The 18,755-nt window shown below is 37.8% G+C and overlaps 3 protein-coding genes across 6 annotated transcripts in view; 1 reads left to right on the top strand and 2 right to left on the bottom strand.

Moving 5' to 3' along the window:
• LOC307153807 (uncharacterized protein) overlaps window positions 1-6,202 on the bottom strand; it is a 9,575-nt gene extending 3,373 nt beyond the window's left edge. Inside the window, exon 1 of one of the 3 annotated variants that reach the window (XM_079863524.1) lies at window positions 5,696-6,202. In XM_079863524.1, coding sequence (XP_079719650.1) covers window positions 5,696-5,898 — 203 coding nt within the window. In that variant the 5' untranslated portion in view covers window positions 5,899-6,202. Of the gene's footprint in view, window positions 1-242; window positions 564-1,663; window positions 1,980-5,695 lie in introns of those variants that run through there. The other 2 variants (XM_079863522.1, XM_079863525.1) reach the window with 2 other exon arrangements.
• The window catches only part of LOC307153801 (myosin light chain kinase, smooth muscle-like), a 20,292-nt gene extending 10,300 nt beyond the window's left edge, over window positions 1-9,992 (top strand). The window contains exons 10-15 of the mRNA XM_079863512.1: window positions 7,284-7,407; window positions 7,490-7,642; window positions 7,787-7,916; window positions 8,047-8,131; window positions 8,244-8,384; window positions 9,420-9,992. Coding sequence (XP_079719638.1) covers window positions 7,284-7,407; window positions 7,490-7,642; window positions 7,787-7,916; window positions 8,047-8,131; window positions 8,244-8,384; window positions 9,420-9,625 — 839 coding nt within the window. The 3' untranslated portion in view covers window positions 9,626-9,992. The remainder of the gene's footprint in view (window positions 1-7,283; window positions 7,408-7,489; window positions 7,643-7,786; window positions 7,917-8,046; window positions 8,132-8,243; window positions 8,385-9,419) is intronic.
• coasy (CoA synthase) lies at window positions 9,882-18,755 on the bottom strand. Of its 2 annotated transcripts, none has more exons than XM_079863514.1 (10): window positions 18,593-18,755; window positions 17,256-17,970; window positions 15,057-15,271; window positions 14,185-14,316; window positions 12,741-12,930; window positions 11,994-12,058; window positions 11,817-11,901; window positions 11,630-11,727; window positions 10,666-10,812; window positions 9,882-10,586 (listed from the first exon to the last, which is right to left on the bottom strand). In XM_079863514.1, exons 2-10 carry the CDS (start codon window positions 17,932-17,934, stop codon window positions 10,515-10,517), a joined length of 1,683 nt encoding a protein of 560 aa, XP_079719640.1. In that variant the 5' UTR covers window positions 17,935-17,970; window positions 18,593-18,755; the 3' UTR covers window positions 9,882-10,514. The 2 variants fall into 2 exon arrangements, with proteins under 2 accessions (XP_079719640.1, XP_079719641.1); XM_079863515.1 differs by lacking the exon at window positions 18,593-18,755 and adding an exon at window positions 18,497-18,570.

The following is an 18,755-nucleotide window of genomic DNA, read 5'->3' as shown; positions in this document are numbered from 1 at the left end:
GATTTACTCACCCTTTTGTTGTTGTCTATACGATTTACTCACCCTTTTGTTGTTCCAAAACCTTTAAGTTTCTTATGTTGAACTAAAAATATATTTAAGAATTTTTACTCCTACAGTGGCCATTATTATTATTTTTACAGTCTACGATTACTCCTAGACGTCGTTCTAGCGTTATGCACAATCATGCTATGTTAAACCAAGCAACTATAAAACTTCGAATTTACACAAATAGGCTGAATTACCTGTCGAGAAGATAGCAGGCAACTTCGGCGTCCCTTTTAAAACCCTTGCTCCTCATGAGCTCTTTCCATCTTGGAAAAGCCACTCCAATATTGACTTTGGTCTGGTTGATTTTCCTGTCGCGTTGTCGCTTTAATTCTCTCTTTCCCATTATTGGCGGCTCTGTTACATGTCCTCGAGAATAGACGTGATCCTCCATCTTCAGCAATCTTTCAAATCAGTCGCGAGCAATCTCCCCCTCGCATTCGTCACGGTGCCACTGAGTGTAAAAGCGCGAAAGGCGAAGCTTGAATTAACAGGTATGTCCCTCTCTGGCTACTGTATTTTCAAGATGGAGGCGCAACTCGCTCGTATGTCTGTGTATTCTGAATGGCAGATTCGATTCTAAATCCCTCGTAACAGATTGTTTGTTCTTATTCATTGCTAACTTTCGTTGGAATATAATACTATGTTTTCGAATGTTACTGGCAAAATGTTAATAAAAAATAAAATAAAAAAAATGGCAGATTATACGCTTACGAGAATACTTGATTAGTTGGTGGAAGTAATTAAACACGAATGAGCACATCATTTTGAAAGAACAAAGTGTTTTTTTTGTTGCTAAAAATCAACTTAAACAATTACACAGTGTAGCTTTAATAGTAGTTATTGACTTCCATAGTTTTTCTTTTCTTACCATTGAAGTCAATGGCTACTGTAAACTGTTTGGTTACCAACATTCTTCAAAATATCATTGTTTTCAGCAGAAGAGAGAAACTCGTAAAGGTTTGGGACAACATGAGGATAAATTACTGAATTTTAATTTTTGGGTTAAAACCATCCCTTTAAACCCCCATTCCCATACTGCAAACCTGTTTTGTCAAAAACAGCTTATAGTAGGTAATGTTGGAGAGCTAGCAAGAATTGAAAGCGGCACCTCTTCTAAGCTCCACCCCCTCCCGTCAGTACTCCGTCCAAAGCTACGCCCCCACAAACATGAACGCGCATCCACAGTCGGAGTCAGCTGCAGGTCACAGGAAAGCCGAGTATTTCAGCACATTATGGGCATCAACCAAACTACTTCATGTCTCATTCACCTGTAAGTAAACTATATTATTATTACAATGAATGCAAAAAAAAAAAAGCATGGCTATTGTTAGTAATGTTACTCGCAGCTTTCAGGCTAACGTTACACGTTTGGTGTTGTATGAACTCTGAAATGTAGCTACGTCTCTTTGGATAAAAGCGTCTGCTAAATTAAATGTAACAATGTAACGTTTTGTTTTGTTACTATCACTGGCAAACGTGAATTTTCTGTTTTTATATATCTTCGTTATTTTGGTTGTTAGAGCTTCCACGACGAGAGCATTGGATCTGATCCTACGTACAGTCCGCGTAACATATATCATGGAAATAACAAATCCCCCCGAAGCAAAACCAATACCTGTCCAGCAGAAAGACCGCGACCTCGGCATCGCTTTTCAGGCCCTTCAGCTCCCTCAGTTGTCTCCACCGTTCAAATGCTGCACCAATGTTTACGCGAGTTTGTCCTCTGGCTTTATCCAGTGCCTGTTTCGTTGCAGCCTTTTCTGCCACCGATTTTCTTTTTTTAGGCTTTTTATCAGGGCGAGCAGTTACCAGCAACGCTGGCATTGGTAGTTTTTGCTGCATTTTCTCTTCCATTGTGCCGCAAACTCCTGCTTAAGCCTTGTTTATACTTTCGCCTGGCTCCGCAGCGCGAGTCTCTTCAGACTGCGCGCGCACCTCCCCAAACGGACGAGGCGTTTATACCATAGACTGTAAAAAATACTTGACGCGCTCGCCGTTGTACTATTCTTTGAAACGACAGGGGGCGACTCGGGTAATTGTCCTCTAAACCAGGGGTTTTCAAACTGTGGGTCGCGACCCATTTGTGGGTCGCAGATTGGGAAGAGGTGGGTCGCGCAGTCACTATTGGCTGCAGCTAAATTTACGTTTCATGAATGACACACACACAAACATTTTGCACTATGTACCAACGTTAAATAGAAATCGCTATGAGATCGCATTACACAGGAGAATTCAAATGTCACGAAAGGCGCTGCGTTTCCCAAAAGCATCGTAGATCGTAAAACCGTTGCCACTTATGGTCTCTACGATCAGCTTAGCTCCCGATGCTTTAGGGAAACGCAGCGGAGACCTGAATCAGCCTTTCGTGACATTTGAATTATCCGGTGTAATGCGATCTAATGCAGAATGCATAGCAGTGATTGGAGTAAACGAGTTTCTTCTTGTTAATAATGCGCACATAACCGCTTAATGAACCGCGCCGCTCTGAGACGTTGAAATTGTTAACACAACATGTCGCAAGCGCGCGCTTCATGAAACAAATCGCACTGATTTCTCTGTCGTCTGTTCAACACAGCACTGTTGTCTTTCAGAGATATGGTCGTCGTAAGAGTGCGTTGTTTGCGTTCTCTTGCATGCATTTTGCTACAACGCAAAAAATATAGCCTATATATAAAGTATTTCACATGTACACACACGAGCACGAAAGCGTTTTCTGCGCTGAACAACGCAATGAGTTTAACAACACTCGCAGCATAAATATTAGTATTGAAATTCTAGGTCCTGGGCCTACTGTCAAATAAAATTATTAGTCTATTATATTTTTTTATATTCTGATTTTTGTCATATCAAACCTTTGGTTATGATTAAGCTTACTTAATCTTTTTTCATTTCTTTAAATTTGTTCTGCCATGTCTGGTAAATAAGCTGAGGCAGCAGACAAAAACTACTCAGTATTCTTCACATTATTTCAACAGCCATTAGGCTGTTAGGCTCTCAATTTTTGATAATGTGCCAAAAGTTGGTATTGCAATTAAACTTGTCATTCATAGTATACTATAACAAGGAAAAAAACTGCTCCAAAGAGAACTAACGCCTCCCACCCCACATTCATGCTTTAAAATTATTTTATATTTTGGTGGGTCTTGAGATCGATTATTCTTGTCTAGGTGGGTCCTGGAATGGAAAAGTTTGGGAACCCCTGCTCTAAACCATCAGGAATCAGCGGTGAGAAGAAGAAAGCTATACACACGTGACAATGTTTATTTTAGTACACCACCACACTACAAAAAGAATAGTGCAAAACTCAGTAAACCCTGAGATTATTACTCGTGACAATAAAACAAAATATATGGATATGAGAATGTGTATACAATATAACTAAATTAACAATCTCTTACATATTTTCTAATTTCACTAAACATTTCATTAAGTTTCGTGAACATTTTTATTATGGACCTTTGTTCATTAAAAATACTTTTTATGCTATTGTATGCTCATTTTTTAAATGTAAGCAACTAATTTAGACGTGCAAACTGGGTGTCGGTGTGGTGAGAAGTTCGAGCTCGGCCAGATTCGGCTCGAAGTCGTTCATCTTCGGATGCGGCGCCGCCCGCGTTGTTACAAAAAATGTCGCGCACACCGCCAGGCGAAATTGGGTCTTGCGAACCCAACGCGCACGACCGCCCACACCGCAATGACGTCATTTTTGCCGCGCGCACCTTCGCGCTCGTGCGGACGCGTCAAGTATAAACCAGGCTACACTCGGTCAGAGAATGTCTAAGGCCCTGTCCCAAATCGCGCACTTCATGTGGACTTTCGGTCTCGTGGACTTGAATTGCGCGTGCTCGCCGAGTCTACGAGTCCGTAGGCCGTCCCATTCAGCATTTTAACGCTCTGAAGTGCGCTCAGCAGCGCCCCCTTTGTACCCTTGAAGCGGTCTTCCGCGAAGCCCGCATAGAAGCAGGCTTCACGCACTTTAACTACCCAGGAATCCTTGCGAAAGGCCAATCAGACAGCGGATGGGAGGAGATCTCGCTCAGGGATAATTGTTGACATGGCTGAGAAGAAAATATTACGGTTTTTATTACGTATATTTTACTAGCTGTTGAATAATACGATCACATTATAATTCATTAAATAAATAGAACCGAATGTCGGGGCTTTACTGAGTCATATGTAAACATAGTATGAATATTGAAACCTGTAAATTCATCTGAAACTCATGCACATTTTCATTATGTGTTAAAATTATAATCTTAGTTCAAATGGAACATTATGTATTATTATGCAGCTAGCTACAACTGTATACATCTTTTAAATAAGCATGATGTATCTATTGTCTAATGCCCAGGTGGCATGCACAATATAAAAATATAGAACTGTAAAATTAGGCTGTGTAGTTGACATGGAGATAAGACGTCGGAGCGCAAAAACGTGATTTCTCCTGTCCAACAACAACCAGACCGTTATTTCCGGCGGGACGATCGAGTCTGTCCCAAACATACCTCTCAATGCGCCCTCGTGGACTCGCGCCAAGGGCCCTATAGGTCTGCACTACATGACGTCACCAAAGTGTGGACTCTGAGGAAGTCCACAAGTCCGGAGTGTGCCATTTGGGACAGGGCCTAATATGGACTCGGTGTAGTGAGCTGAATATTTCCGGGAACGGTGACATGTGATGAGTGCACGCAGGGCAGCGCACGCAGTGGGGCTCGGGCACGAGACATGAAGGCATCTGATTGGTTCTTTACATTCGCACCGAGTGGCAGTGATTGGTCAGAGTTTTTACTGTCCTGCAGCTGCTACAGAGGTCTGATTGTTTTCATTCCTTTTTCAGTGAACACATAATGTATTGACTACTCTCAGGATGGAAGGACCATTTCACCCAGTATAAAAAAGTGTTTCTGAACAGGATTACCTACTATAGCTTTAATGTACACGCTAGTAACTTCATTTCTATTAAAACATATCCAGGACAGTCCAATACAATATGTTTGTAATACAACAAGTAGAATGCTCTTTTATTAAGTTATTTCACTTAAGGACATATTTAAGATTATGCCTGAAAAGATTTTCTATTTCTCTTTTTCGTATGTTAATTTAAAAAGAAATTATATAATATGACTTGTTTGCTTTGTTTTATTGTATTTATGATTTTTGTTATTGAATTTTTGCCATGAAAATAGCCTTAGATGCTGACATGGCATTAAATAAAACAAGCTATCTATAAAAACACAAATATTTCATTTAAGGCAATGGAAATTCAATAGTTACATGGCGAGCGATAGCTCTGCTCTCTTTATACACTATATATAGATACACAAACCAATACTGCCATCTGTTGACATGGATAAGCATGACATTTGTATACATTACACTGTTTAAACCGCTCATAATCACAACTCCGAATCAATTAATCTGACCTATAAAGAAAAGCAGCAACTTGGGCATTTTTAATCGGGGTTTCTCCGTAATAAAATCTTTCCACCTTGTTTAAATGACGGATTTGACAGCAGTCTTGAAGTCTTCTTCACACTGACAGCTATCGGCGTGGACGCAGCATTACACTATATCCTACAAGTACAGATTTATGATGACGCGATACTCATTACTTTTAAATAAATGTGTACACAATGTAATTCATTACCTGTCCAGCAGATAACGAGCAACTTCTGCGTCATTCTTCATGCCCCTTTCCACCTTCAGCGCTTTCCACCTGGAATAGGCCGCGCCGATGTTTACTCTGTTTTTCTGCCTCAGTCTATCTCTTTCTCTCTTTTCATCTGACCTCTTTCGCTTCCTCGACAGAGTTTGTAATGTCCCTGCGGCTAATGCATAACCGTGGTCCATAATTTAATGCTCCGAACCGTATTTAATATTAAAAGACTTTGGCAGAGAGAGATTGGTGAGGTGGAGATTGTCAACTCTGTTTGATTGTTTTACAACACGTTCGTCTTCTCTTGAAGTGCACTTTTACAAAGCTACAAAACCCAGTTACATAATTAAACAGTCTTTGTTACTTTCCCGTGGCGTTATCATAGAAATAGGTTACCAGAACAACAGAAATAAGCTGTCGTTGGCGTTTTGGCAAGAGTTTAACGTCTCCTTCAAGGAAAGGATATCTGACCATAGACATGTTTCTAGTTGCAGCGTCAGCCAATGAGCAAGACGCGTTTGGTCATGTGATATCAACATGGAACCAAAAGTGGAAGCGTTTCCAATATTAACGCGGGTCCTAGAGGTCTTGGTTTATAGTAACGTTATTTTTCCAATTATATTCCCCTTACATTTTCCTCTTTGGCCATATCTCTTTCTACATGTCCTGTTTGATCACTCCTCCATCATGAGTGGATACGGTGCAGTCAGGACTATGTACAGACTATTTTATTTTATTTTTTTCCCCCCAACATATAAACGGAGCAGACATCTAACAAATATTCACAAAATTGTTTGTTTGGGTGGTAATTGCAATTTTCAACAGCGCTGCCTAGAAATTGCTTACTGCACCTTTATTCAAGAAATATTTATCTAGGACAGATATGCAAATGTGCCCTTGTGCCAGATTAGACTAGTAGCATGTTCATTTGTACTGCTTAACACTTGAGTACTATAAACTGGAATAGGCTGGACTAAATCACATGGACTTTAACACTTATAAAAGGACGTGTGTGTTATGCTGCCTTCATGGGCTATGGAAAAGATGATATTTTCCACTTGTGAACTGGTATTTACCAGTGTGTTGTGTTCAAGTGCTTTTGTTGTCGTAATGTAGTACCCGCAAAGTCTGTGTCAGTAGAGTATCTTTTTTTATCTTTACAAAAAAACATAAATATGGTGCTTTCTGATGATTAAAACATAATTAATAAATAAATAAATAAATAAAAAACAACATAAAATAATTAAATATGAACCAAGGAAATTGCGGCGAATTTGAAAACTGAGTGTTAACGCATTATATTACAATTGTTAATGACACAACATTGTATAGGCTACAAAAACTATCCGCTAACAGTATTCACGACTCTTACGTTGCTTTTGAAAAGGTCAAAGGTTATCTCATCTCGGCAACTCGTGCATCAAAATATTCTACGAGCTGCCCAGTGGAAAATACCACATGAGGGGGTGTTCATGTGGATTTTCCACGTCGGCTTTTGGTATTTACCATAATTACCATAGCACGTGAAGGCACCATTAATTTGTATTACAATAAATATTTTATTTGTGTGCCCTTGCAGAGCCTGGGAAACCGCTGATGGTGTGTCATGGGACTCCAGAGTTTGTGGCCCCAGAGGTCATCAATTATGAACCTGTAGATCTGGCCACTGACTTGTGGAGCATCGGCGTCATCTGCTATATTCTGTAAGGACTACAAATGGAGCCATTTTTAACTAATATGTGCATTTTTGGTTTCTGTAATGCTTCCATTTCCACGCTTTTCCAGACTGAGTGGCGAGTCTCCATTCCAGGGAAACAGTGATGCGGAAACCTTGGCTCTGGTTACTGCCGCACAATGGGAGTTTGAGCCTGAGAGTTTTGATGATATCACGGATGAGGCCAAGGATTTCATCAGCGGCCTACTGATGAAGGATACGAGGTGAATGATGGACGGTCACATGATGCATGTTTTACTATAATCTAACCTTTTATTTAATGGCCCATTTTCAGTCAACATTCAAAATGCTGAAAGTCACCTGTTTTATGGTAGTATGCAGTGTTTAATTTCAATTTACACTCCTAGAACAAGACTGTCCTGTGAGAAGGCTTTAGCTCATCCCTGGATAGCCTTATTTGACGACTCAAACTCAAGATCAACTAAATCCCTTAACAAAGACAAGATGAGAAGATACCTGGCCCGACAGAAATGGAAGGTATGAAAATCAGGAGGTTATTCGCTTGCAGTTGTTTTGGTATAAAACTCCCTGATGGCTATCATCACTTCATTCATGTGTTTATCAATACTACCTCTTTGGTAAACTGCGTATCGTTTCTGTCTTGCAGAAAACCGGTAAAGCCCTGCTTGCACTAAAGAGGATGGCTCGATGCAGCAAATCTGATGGCACACATTCTCCCAATTCTCTAGATGGTAAGACACATGGGAATATCATTTTCTGTTTGGCTAGTGACACGAAAATGACTTGACCTGCAACTACCTGAGGATGAATCGTTTGTCCTCATGATGTCCCTCTGTATTTCAGAGCAAGCTCTGGGAAAAGAGGCTGAACAAGCTGTAGCGTCACTGGAAAAACGGCTGTGGAGTGAACCACGTTTCCACCAAGCCCTGTGTGACCTAACCGAGAGCCGTGGAGCCACAGTCAACCTGGCCTGTACAATACATGGTACTGTTCAGTGTTTCAGACGTAATCATTTACTAGCAAAACTTTGTGGACAAAATTAAAACAATTGATACATCAAACATGAGCGTCTCTTCAATATCCTCCTGCAGTATAAGTCTGTTAACCCTATAAAGCCTACTTTATCTTATTTGATACGCACATTTAGAGGCCTTAGAGAAATGATCAACTTTTGTGTCTTTGTCTTGTGAAATGTTTACTAATTGGCAGAATTGTAACCCTTATATTGTTAGTAAGATTTCAAGATGAACACTTACCGGATAGAAGCAAGTTGTCCTTTTCTTTATACTGTTTTGCCCCCAACAATTAAAACTACAGAGCTTTGATCATACAACTAAGCATTTAAATATAATATACTAATACATAAAGTGCATATAAAATAAGTTGTCACTCTCTATATCTCCATAATACTGTGAAATTCTGATAGCTTGTAATCTATGAGAGCTTGAGATCTTATAAAGGGTATAGCAGACTAATTATTTAAGTTTTTGGACATGAATATCAGCAACTGCACCAAATTGCATACAAATACAAATTGCTCAGTTTGGGCATATTAATAAAATTGAGGCAAGTATGAGTTCCATATTGTATCATACTCCTATATTAGCCATAAAAGCCTAATGTATCATGATGCTCTAATGCATATGAAATATTTGAAGAGTTCAGATGCAAAAGCCTCTAAGTGCCATTTGAAATTTTCTTCTAGAATGATCATTTTTATCAAGCTTGTATATTTAAGTTCAGTAATTTCACTAAATGACAATTAATAGGTAATTTGCATTGCCATTTAAGTGAAATTACTGAACTTTAATATACAAGCTTGATAATGATCATTCTAGAAGAAAATTTCAGATGGCACTTAGAGGCTTTTGCATCTGAACTCTTCATTTTTAGATTGGGACGGTTTATTGAATCTTTAGACATTTTAAAACATTAGATTTTTCGGACTTCTTTCATGTGTCAGGGTTCGTTAAGGTTTTTATTGGATCATAATTCCCTGGAATTTTTCTGTTTTCGCAGGATATCCTGACCCTGAAGTGATCTGGCTGTTTGATGAGGCGCCGCTGGAGATGTCCGGACGAGTTCAGATGAATTATGACAATAACGGCATTTGCACGCTCACCCTTGATCACGTACAACCAGGGGATTCTGGGATCTACAAATGCTGTGCATCCAACAGCCTAGGAAAGGCGCTGTGTTCAGCCAGACTCTCTGTGGGACTCTAGAACGTGAACCTATGAAGTGGATTTCTGAAGTGGGACACAACTGAGAGAATGTTAGGAACCATGTGCAAAATTTGTTGGAACGAGCACTTTAAACCATTTTATCTTATGTCTGACGTCACTAGATTCTGTTGTAATTCACAATTTCTGATTTGTTCTATTGTTGGTTTTTCAGTCAGTTTTAACACACACCCTTATTCATATTATCCCTTATCCTTGGTGTGAAATAGTTTGATATTTGCTAGTTTGAGCATTATCTACAGAAGTTGGACATGGTATTTAATACAGAGAAAGACATTTTAAAAAGTTACATTTGTTGTACATGCGTGTGTATATATGAAGAATAAATGCATTAAAGTTTTATGAAATTAAGTAACAGTTTTATTTTTAATGTCTAATTTAAAACCATATTCATATTGAGAATTGTTTGCTGTTATATCAAAAATCAACTTATTTTGCTTTGAATCACTGAGTTGTCTATCATGGGTTAATCTGACATTCATTTTTAACTTTGGTTTTTAGGAGGCACAATAGATTAATAACCATCTTCATGTATCATCTACACCAATCATGTCAAAGCCTTTTTCAGTGAAAATAACTTAAGTAAAATGAGAAGGTGAAAACTAAATATAAACTGACAATATTTCTGACATTAGGCACAAAAATAATTGGTGAACTGTCTGTAAAAGAGCTCATGATCATCAAAAGAGCTATAACTGATACTGGCTCATTTGCTTAAGAAGAATGCAGGCTTTTGATGCAACAAGATGAATGATTAAAAGAACAGGTTTATGCTTCTGAAATGATCAACTAAGAAAAACTGTTAATATTTCACAAAATTCTGAAAGTGTTGAGATCTGGTTATGCTTTAACAGAGAAGTCTGTCAAGCACTCAGAGTGAAGATCTGGTTGTCTCTTGCCTCTTTTGAATCCGATGCTGTAAAAGATTCCAGGCTTTCAATACCTAGGGAGACATGCATGCATTATTGATCAGCTGCATGTTCTGAGGTTAATAAAGCACATCCATTGTGTTTGGCTTATACCTGTCTCTGAGTAACATCAGGTTCCCACAGTGTGCACAGCACTACGTTAGCATGTTCTATCAGCTTAGCATTCGGCCACTGACTCTTCAGTCTCCTCAAGGCGTCTTCCTCCTTCACACCGTCACGCTGGACTATACGCTTCACTGCCTGAGACAGAGAGTGTTAACACATCTAGAATCCCAATATTGTTATTTCAATCATGACAACTCTCTGAATAGTTTTAGCATGTCACTGGTATTTGGTCTTGGAGGACTATATATATATATTATATATATATATATATATATATACACACACATACATACAGTGGGATGCAATAGTCTGTGATTTTTAGCAAAAATAACTTTTTCTTTACAAATTGTATTATCAGCATAATAAAATGTACAAAGAGTCACGTGATCAATGCCACTTGCACTTACAGTACAGTTTTTACAGTACTTTTTTTTTTTGCCATAAATACTTTTGAGCAAGGATGCATTAAATTGATTAAATGGACATTTTTAGTAATACAAAAATTTAATTTCAAATAAATGCTGTACTTTTGAACTATGTCCATTAAAGAATACTGAAAAAAATGTATCACAATTTACATGTACAACTTTTTCAACACGTGATTTCAAATGATAAATGTTTCTTGAGCAGCAAATCAGCATATTATTATGATTTGTGAAGGATCATGTGACACTGAAGACTGGAGTAATGATCCTGAAAATTCATATTACAGTACAATGGAAAACAGTTTTTGGAATTGTAAAAATATTTTACAATATTACTGATTATTTTAATATTTCAGGTTGTTTGCATGCTTCTTTGTTTTAAATTTTTCAAAACATTGTTTCAAAGCACTTTTTTCCAGGTGTAAAACTGATTTTGAATCCCAGAAAGTGGTCTCGGTCTTTTCAACTTTACAGTATTTAAAAAAATAATAATAATCATCGGTCTGGCTATATAAACATTGTGGTACCTCTTCCTCTGGGATGGTGGCCACCCAAACCTCATGCACCAAATATGTCCATCCCGCCTCGAGCAACACAGCCGCATCCACCACGCAAACATGCTTACCTGAAACCAGGAAGAGGGAGAATTAATCACACTCACCCAGAAAAGATGTACAATTTAAAACGGAACAATTCTGAGATGAAATGCCTCACCCTCTTCTTTTGCTTGTTTAATTCTTTTCTTCACCAGCAGAGCAATCTCAGGCCACACAATATCTGTCAGAGCTTTCAGACGCTCCTGGAAAACACATACAGAAACATGCACACAATATGAACAGGACGAAAACTACGTGTTCTGAATTCAGTTATATTAATCAGCAGTTAAATTACCTGGTTACCAAACACTTTTCCCCCCAGTACTCGTCTGTTGATGGTCTTATCCTCATTAACTATATCTGACAGCAAAGAGAAACAAAACATGATTAACTGACATTTTTCATGTTTTGTGTGGGGAAAATCTGCAGAAGGCCAGTACAAACTGAGATTCATCACACTATAAACCCCAACATGTTGGCATTAGTCATTTTTTTCTATATCAAATTCTTTCAAGTTAAATGAGTAGAACTTTACATTTTGATTTTGTATCACATGTTAATTGCAATTTAATTGAAACACTGATCAAACTCATACAATTTGATTGCATAAGCGTACTATTAACTCAAACATTTCTTTGTTTTCAAACATTTCACGGCACAAAATGTCCCCAATTAAAGTTCAGTTGCTGCCTTATATTTTAAGTATAAAATTGGCTGTACAAGTAATTTCAACTATTTTTTTTTTTAATTGCCAAGTTAAATCTTGTTTAACTTAGAAAATGATGTTGAAATTATTTCAATGAGTTAAAGTAATGGGAAAACATATGTTGCTATGACTTACTCATTATATATCTTTTTTTACAGTGTTATTCTCCTTATACAGTCTGATGCAAAGCATGCTGGGAACTTGAAATCTACTGCAACTCATTCAGCTTATGAGTTCACGTTACCTTTTTTTCCTATAAGTACAATGAACATTCAGTAATATATGAGTGAAGTGAACTCATTTCTTTTAGGTAATTTTGAGGTCTCCTCTCCCTACCTGGACCGAACTCCTGGATGACCTTCTGATAGGCAGATGTTCCCGGCAGGTACACCTCATGACCGAGCTGATCGCAGTCGATCCGCGCGGCACCGAGACCCTCCAGTCTGTGTGCTATTGAGCTCTTGCCCGACCCGCTGCCGCCCGTCAGACCAATCACATACGGGTCCAGAGACAGATCCGGCTGCGGCTGCAAACACAAGAACAGGAAATCAAACCAAGATCCACAAGAACTATGTGGATAAAATCAAAGAAATAAACAATTAATTGACTATTTTTTTAAACTAGACCAAGAATTAAAAATGTTAACGCTAAGTTAAATGCTAAAATATATCACATTACATTTGATCAAATTACCATTTTTTTTTTTTTTTTTTTTTAAATGTTACATGACAAAAAGTTAAAAAAAATATATTAATACTAAACTAATAACACTTTAGCTATCTAAAGGAACCCATTTAGTTTTACAAATATTTAATTTGATCTTTAAAAAGGTTACATGAATAATTGCTCACATTTACATTACAACATAAGCATACATATGAACATATGTACACTTTTGTTGAAAAGTTTGGGGTTAGGAATTTTTTTAAGAAATGCATACTTTTATTCAGCAAGGATGCATTAAATAGGTCAAAAGTGAGAGTAAAGACATTTATAATAATAGAAAAGGATTTCTATTTCAAATAAACGCTGTTCTTTTGTTCAACACTGATGATAATAATAATAATCAGAAATGTTTCTTGAGCAGCAAATCATCATATTAGAATGATTTCTGAAGGATCATGTGACACTGAAGACTGGAGTAATAATGATACTGAAAATTCAGCTTTGATCACTGGAATAAATTACATTTTAAAATGCAAATATTATTCAAAATTGTAATAATATTACTATATTTCTGTATTTTTGATCAAATAAATGCAGTGAGCAGTTGAAAACATTTTAATATCTCTCCGACCCGAAACATTTGAACTTTAGAGTATATGAGTAAATATATAATCTCAAAAGGGAAGGCAAAAGAAATAGCAGTAGCAACTGAGCCAAATCAGTCATCACATGATCAACAAGATCCACATGACTGAATATCCTTCATTAAATTACACCAGCAGTCACACTGCCATGACTCTTTAAATTAATGTCTGGAGACCCAGTGATACAGAGGAGACAGAATAAGGTCTGTCACTCTTTCTGCTAAACAAGCTTTATGTCCATAATAGACGAAACCACCTGATAGGTCTCCTATGAAACCATTCATCCTGATGAGGAACACACTATTCACTAACTCCTCATGCACACACACCATTTCCAATAATACATGCTATAGTTCAACAAAGGATGCATAAATAGGACAGTTATTGACTAATGAATGATAGATGGATGTACGGATAAAGAACATTATAAGCACTGGTGAATATGAATGAATGAAGTATCATGTTCATACAGATGGAGGTTTGAGCAGCGTTCCCAGCAATCGTGTTCTCAGGCTGGAAGAGCTGATCTTCTCCTCCTCGATGTCAGCGTGATGGGCGTCTTTCAACAGCTGGATCTCGTACAGAACCAGTTCGGCCAATCCCTGCACAGACACCAACACTTAATCTCTCACTGTAAATAAATAAATGACCAAAAGCAGACAACAGCAAAGTCCAAATGCACTGTGGTCAACATAGTAAGCTCAAAGATCACAAACGTCTACATGATTCAACATGTGAGTGGTGACAAACTTCCAGAGCAAAATACTTTGATTTATAAGCATTAAAATGTATAAACTTAAGGTCTTAATATTATATAAAACACTATTGTACAAAAGTTTGGGGTCTGTAAGATTTTTTTAAAGTTTTTGAAAGCTTCTGCTCACCAAGGCTGCATTTATTTAAACAAAAATACAATAAAAATTGTGAAATATTGTTACGATTTGTTTGAACTGTTTTCTATTTGAATATATTTTAAAATGTAATTTATTCCTGTGATTAAAGTTGAATTTTCAGCATCATTACTCCAGTCTTCAGTGTCACATGATCCTTCACAAATCATCCTAATGTTCTTTGATAAATAAAGTGCAAACGAACAGCATTTATTGGAAATAGAAATCGTTTATAACATTATAAATGGGTTTACTGTCAATTTTGATTGTATTATTTTCCTTCATAACTAACCCCAAACTTTTGAACCATAGCGTATGTTTTATTATCTAAATAACATAATGGAATTGATTTATTTTTAAGTGTCCAAATACACTTGAGGTCACGATTGTGGTTTTCTGGTATAACGACAAAATATTTTTTATAGGCACCAGAAAACAACCAACGTTCTCACATTTTCCACTCGCTTTCTGTTGACAGCTTCACCCCCTTTCCTCGTCTCCTCGCTGACCACAATGCACTGCAGCTCAGGGTCGGTTATAGAGGGGCCGAAGGGGTCCGAGAGAGGAACGATTTCATACTTGAGCGACGGTTTGACGTCGTTCAAAAAGTCCTGGAGCTTCTGCACGCGCCGATCGTATGGCTCTATCAACTCCTTCAAGACCTTATCTACACATTAAAGTCAGAAAATAAGAATAAATGTACAAGATTAGACGGTTTTTTTTGTGGTTCAAACTGTTTCGCCATTGGTTACAAGTGGTTTATCAGTTGATAACAATGGTGGCAAAACATCTCCAACACTAGTCAAGTCAAGTCACATTTATTTATACACACTCCTGAGCAAAAAAAAGAAAAGAGAAAAGGGCCAAGTCAAAAATGGCAAAATATTTAGTGGTCTTTTATGGGTTTAAACCATTCTAATCACAAATCACAGGTCAGGAAATACTACAAATACTGTAGATAAAGTAACTAAACACAGAATAGCCTTCTGATAGAGCAATGACTTTTTAATTAGTGCATTTGCTTAAATTTGGCTAATTTCCAGACCAATCATTTGTGGTTAAGACAATTAAAAGCTTTTTGGGCTTGGCTCAGAAGTACACAATAAAGATTCAGTTTCAAAGCAGCTTCACAGTCATAAACAGCGAAATTACAGAAATCAATGATGCAAACCATCAAATATGGGACAAATTCTGCAGTAAAGCAGTTCTAAAAAGACAAGAGTGTCATTCAGATAAAGTCAGTTCAGTGTTTATTCAGTTCAGTTCAATAACTGTAAAGTTCATCAATTATGAAATGAGTTCAATTCAGCGCCACACATAAAGTCCCACTGAAGTGCCTTGAAATGCGCAGCATTATTCAATGTGTTGACGTAATTTCCACTGAAATTGGAAGACAGGGCGGGACATATCAAACAGCTCCTCCCCTTTTTAAAAATAGCCAATAGCGTTTAGTTTATATCACAGCTCGGCCAGAGCCGTTGAGCTCGGTAAACCACAGTTTCCTCCTAATCTCTAACCGTTTCTCCTCCTAATCTCTTCCATTTCACTTTAAAATACAGCATTCTGTGTAGAATTCAAATGGGTCTGATTTTCATGTTTTTTTGTCTGCGCCGACTTGATCATATGATCCGCTCTGTGATGTTGTGTCTCTGGACCGCTCGCGTGACACTAACGTGAAACCAGACTTCATTCGCCCAATAGAAAGTATATTTAAACTGTCTGAATCGTTCCCTATACCCTATATAGTGCACTATGTGCCACTCACCATGTAGAAAATAGTAAATGCGTGAATAAGTGGCTGATTTCAGCCGCATCTTCAGCGGGTATTTATAATGTAGAGGGGCGGAGCTTCAGATTCTAGAGAGCATTTGATTGGACAGAAAAGCTGATGAGAAGCTAAAGTGCAGAGTGATGTCATCAAAATCATTGATCCATATTGACAGAAGAGAGACTTTAAGTTTTGAATGCTTATAAATCCAAATTTAGTCATTGTTTTGGAGCACACTAGATTATAGAAGTATAACAGTAAGGCTAACATATTCATACTAAAAGTCAAAAACTTTAGACTAGACAATAGACAAAAGACTTTAAAAATAAAGGTTCCAAAACTACTTATTTTTTCCGCAGAAATGCCTTAAATAACCATTTTTGGTTCTCCAAAAAACCTTTCAGTGAACAGTTCTTAAAATAAAATAAAAATTTCTAAGTGTGAACAACATTTTAATAATCTAAAGAACCATTTTCCACTATAAAGACATTTAGTGCAATGGATGTTCTATGGATGTTAAAGGTTCTTCATGGAAGCATCAATGCCAATACAGAACCTTTGGTTACACTTTATTTTAATGTGTCCCAGTTACAGTGTAATTATAGATTTAAGTACATAATAATTAATTGCATGTACTTACTATAGGGTTTGGGTAGGATCAGGATTTGGTTGAGGGTTAATTGCATGTAATTATGCCTGATTTATAGTTATTACTATAGTAAATACATGGTAACGTGTGTAACAAGGATACATTAAAATAAAGTGTAACCGAACCTTTATATATAACAGTGTATAATCTGCTCTACAGAACACAATAGACATTTTATTAGACTAGTTATTCATCCAACAAACTTGTAAAGCTTTCTAGAGGGTCTCCACTTACTTTTTAGCAGTTCCTGGTCACACACACCAATGACGAAACGTCTGTTGGCCAGCAGACAGGAAATATTCAGCAGGGTCTTGTGGGCGCCATGTAGACGGTCAAAAGTGCCTCCAACAACCACATCACTGAACGTCTCTAAGGGTTTTAGCTGTGCACCTCTTCCTCCTCTATCATCATCTTCCTCACCGCTAACCTCTTTTAGTCGCGGGTACAGAAGCACAGATGAGAGACTCGAGGTGCAGACGTAGCAGTGACCTGCGTACTTCTGCAAGCACTGGGTGACCAGCGAGGACTGGCCTGAATCCTGGATGGGGAAGTCTGTCAGCACTACCTCTGGCGAGTGGGACAGCGTCTGTGGGGTGGGAAACGGGCCGTTGTTTCCACTCAATGGTGCCGGTTGGCCACGGACATTAGTGAGCAGGACCCTGACGTCAAGGTGTGCGCAAATGTCAGCTGCGTTGCTGTAAAGGCGGGAGATGAGAGTGCAAAGATCACCTAAGGGTGGGATGTAGACGGGCCGCACCTGCCCACCTGTGCCCAGGTTCAGGCCGGGGTGGAGATGGACATAAAGCGTGCGCTCAACCACCTGGGCGGCAGACGTGAGTACAGGCGCTATACGGAAAGGAAGAACGTGTAGCGGAGACGTGAGGACCAGGATACCGGTGCTGAACATGGACATGATTGACAGCTGATGGTGACTTTCTGGTCTGAGATGCTGGAAGATATAATACAGATATAACACATTTCACAGTGATCATGTGCTGCTTTATGCATTTCTAAAGATACATATGAATATCTTACATACTCACTTTGCAACTAATAAATACCACAAATAAATGATTATTTAGTTATGTTTTTATCTATTAAATGTTAGCATCTTTTGTTTTTGCCTACAACTGTTCATTGTCTATGTATTGTACTACTATTGTAAAGCGCATTTATTCTCTGAAAAGGAGCTATATAAATTTAAAATAAAATAGAATCGTGCAATTTTAAATGAATTCAATCAAACAACATGATTAAAAAAATTACCATAATAATTAGAATATAATAGAAATATTGCTCTTATTCTTGGATCATTTGATAAAATTCAATAAAGAAATGACTAATATTTAGACTAAAACAAGAAAAGAACAGAATAGTGGAAATTTCATACACATACGTAAATACCTTCAATAACTAATTTACTGAATCGTTTATTAATTAAAGCAACAGATATTGAAAAATTGCTGGGCTCTTACATTTCCTATCGATGAATTATTCCAGGTTAGTGCAAAAACAACACAGCTGATCCGGAAAAACACACAGTAACACCAGACTACTTCAGCAAAACCTACCTTGTATATCTGCCGATTAGGGTGTTGAGAAATGCTAAATGCGGAATAATATTGCAGAAGACAACTGTCTAATATCAGCCTTCGTCATAATGACCATGTAAAACACTAATGTTTTGCTCAGGAGAGCGAACTCATGTCCAGTTGACCTAGACGGCCATGTGCT

Source organism: Squalius cephalus (genome assembly GCF_949319135.1).
Source record: "Squalius cephalus genome assembly, chromosome: 25".
Taxonomy (NCBI): Eukaryota; Metazoa; Chordata; class Actinopteri; order Cypriniformes; family Leuciscidae; genus Squalius; species Squalius cephalus.
The sequence above is the reverse complement of the archived record's forward strand: the minus strand, read 5'-3'. Positions and strand labels throughout refer to the sequence as shown.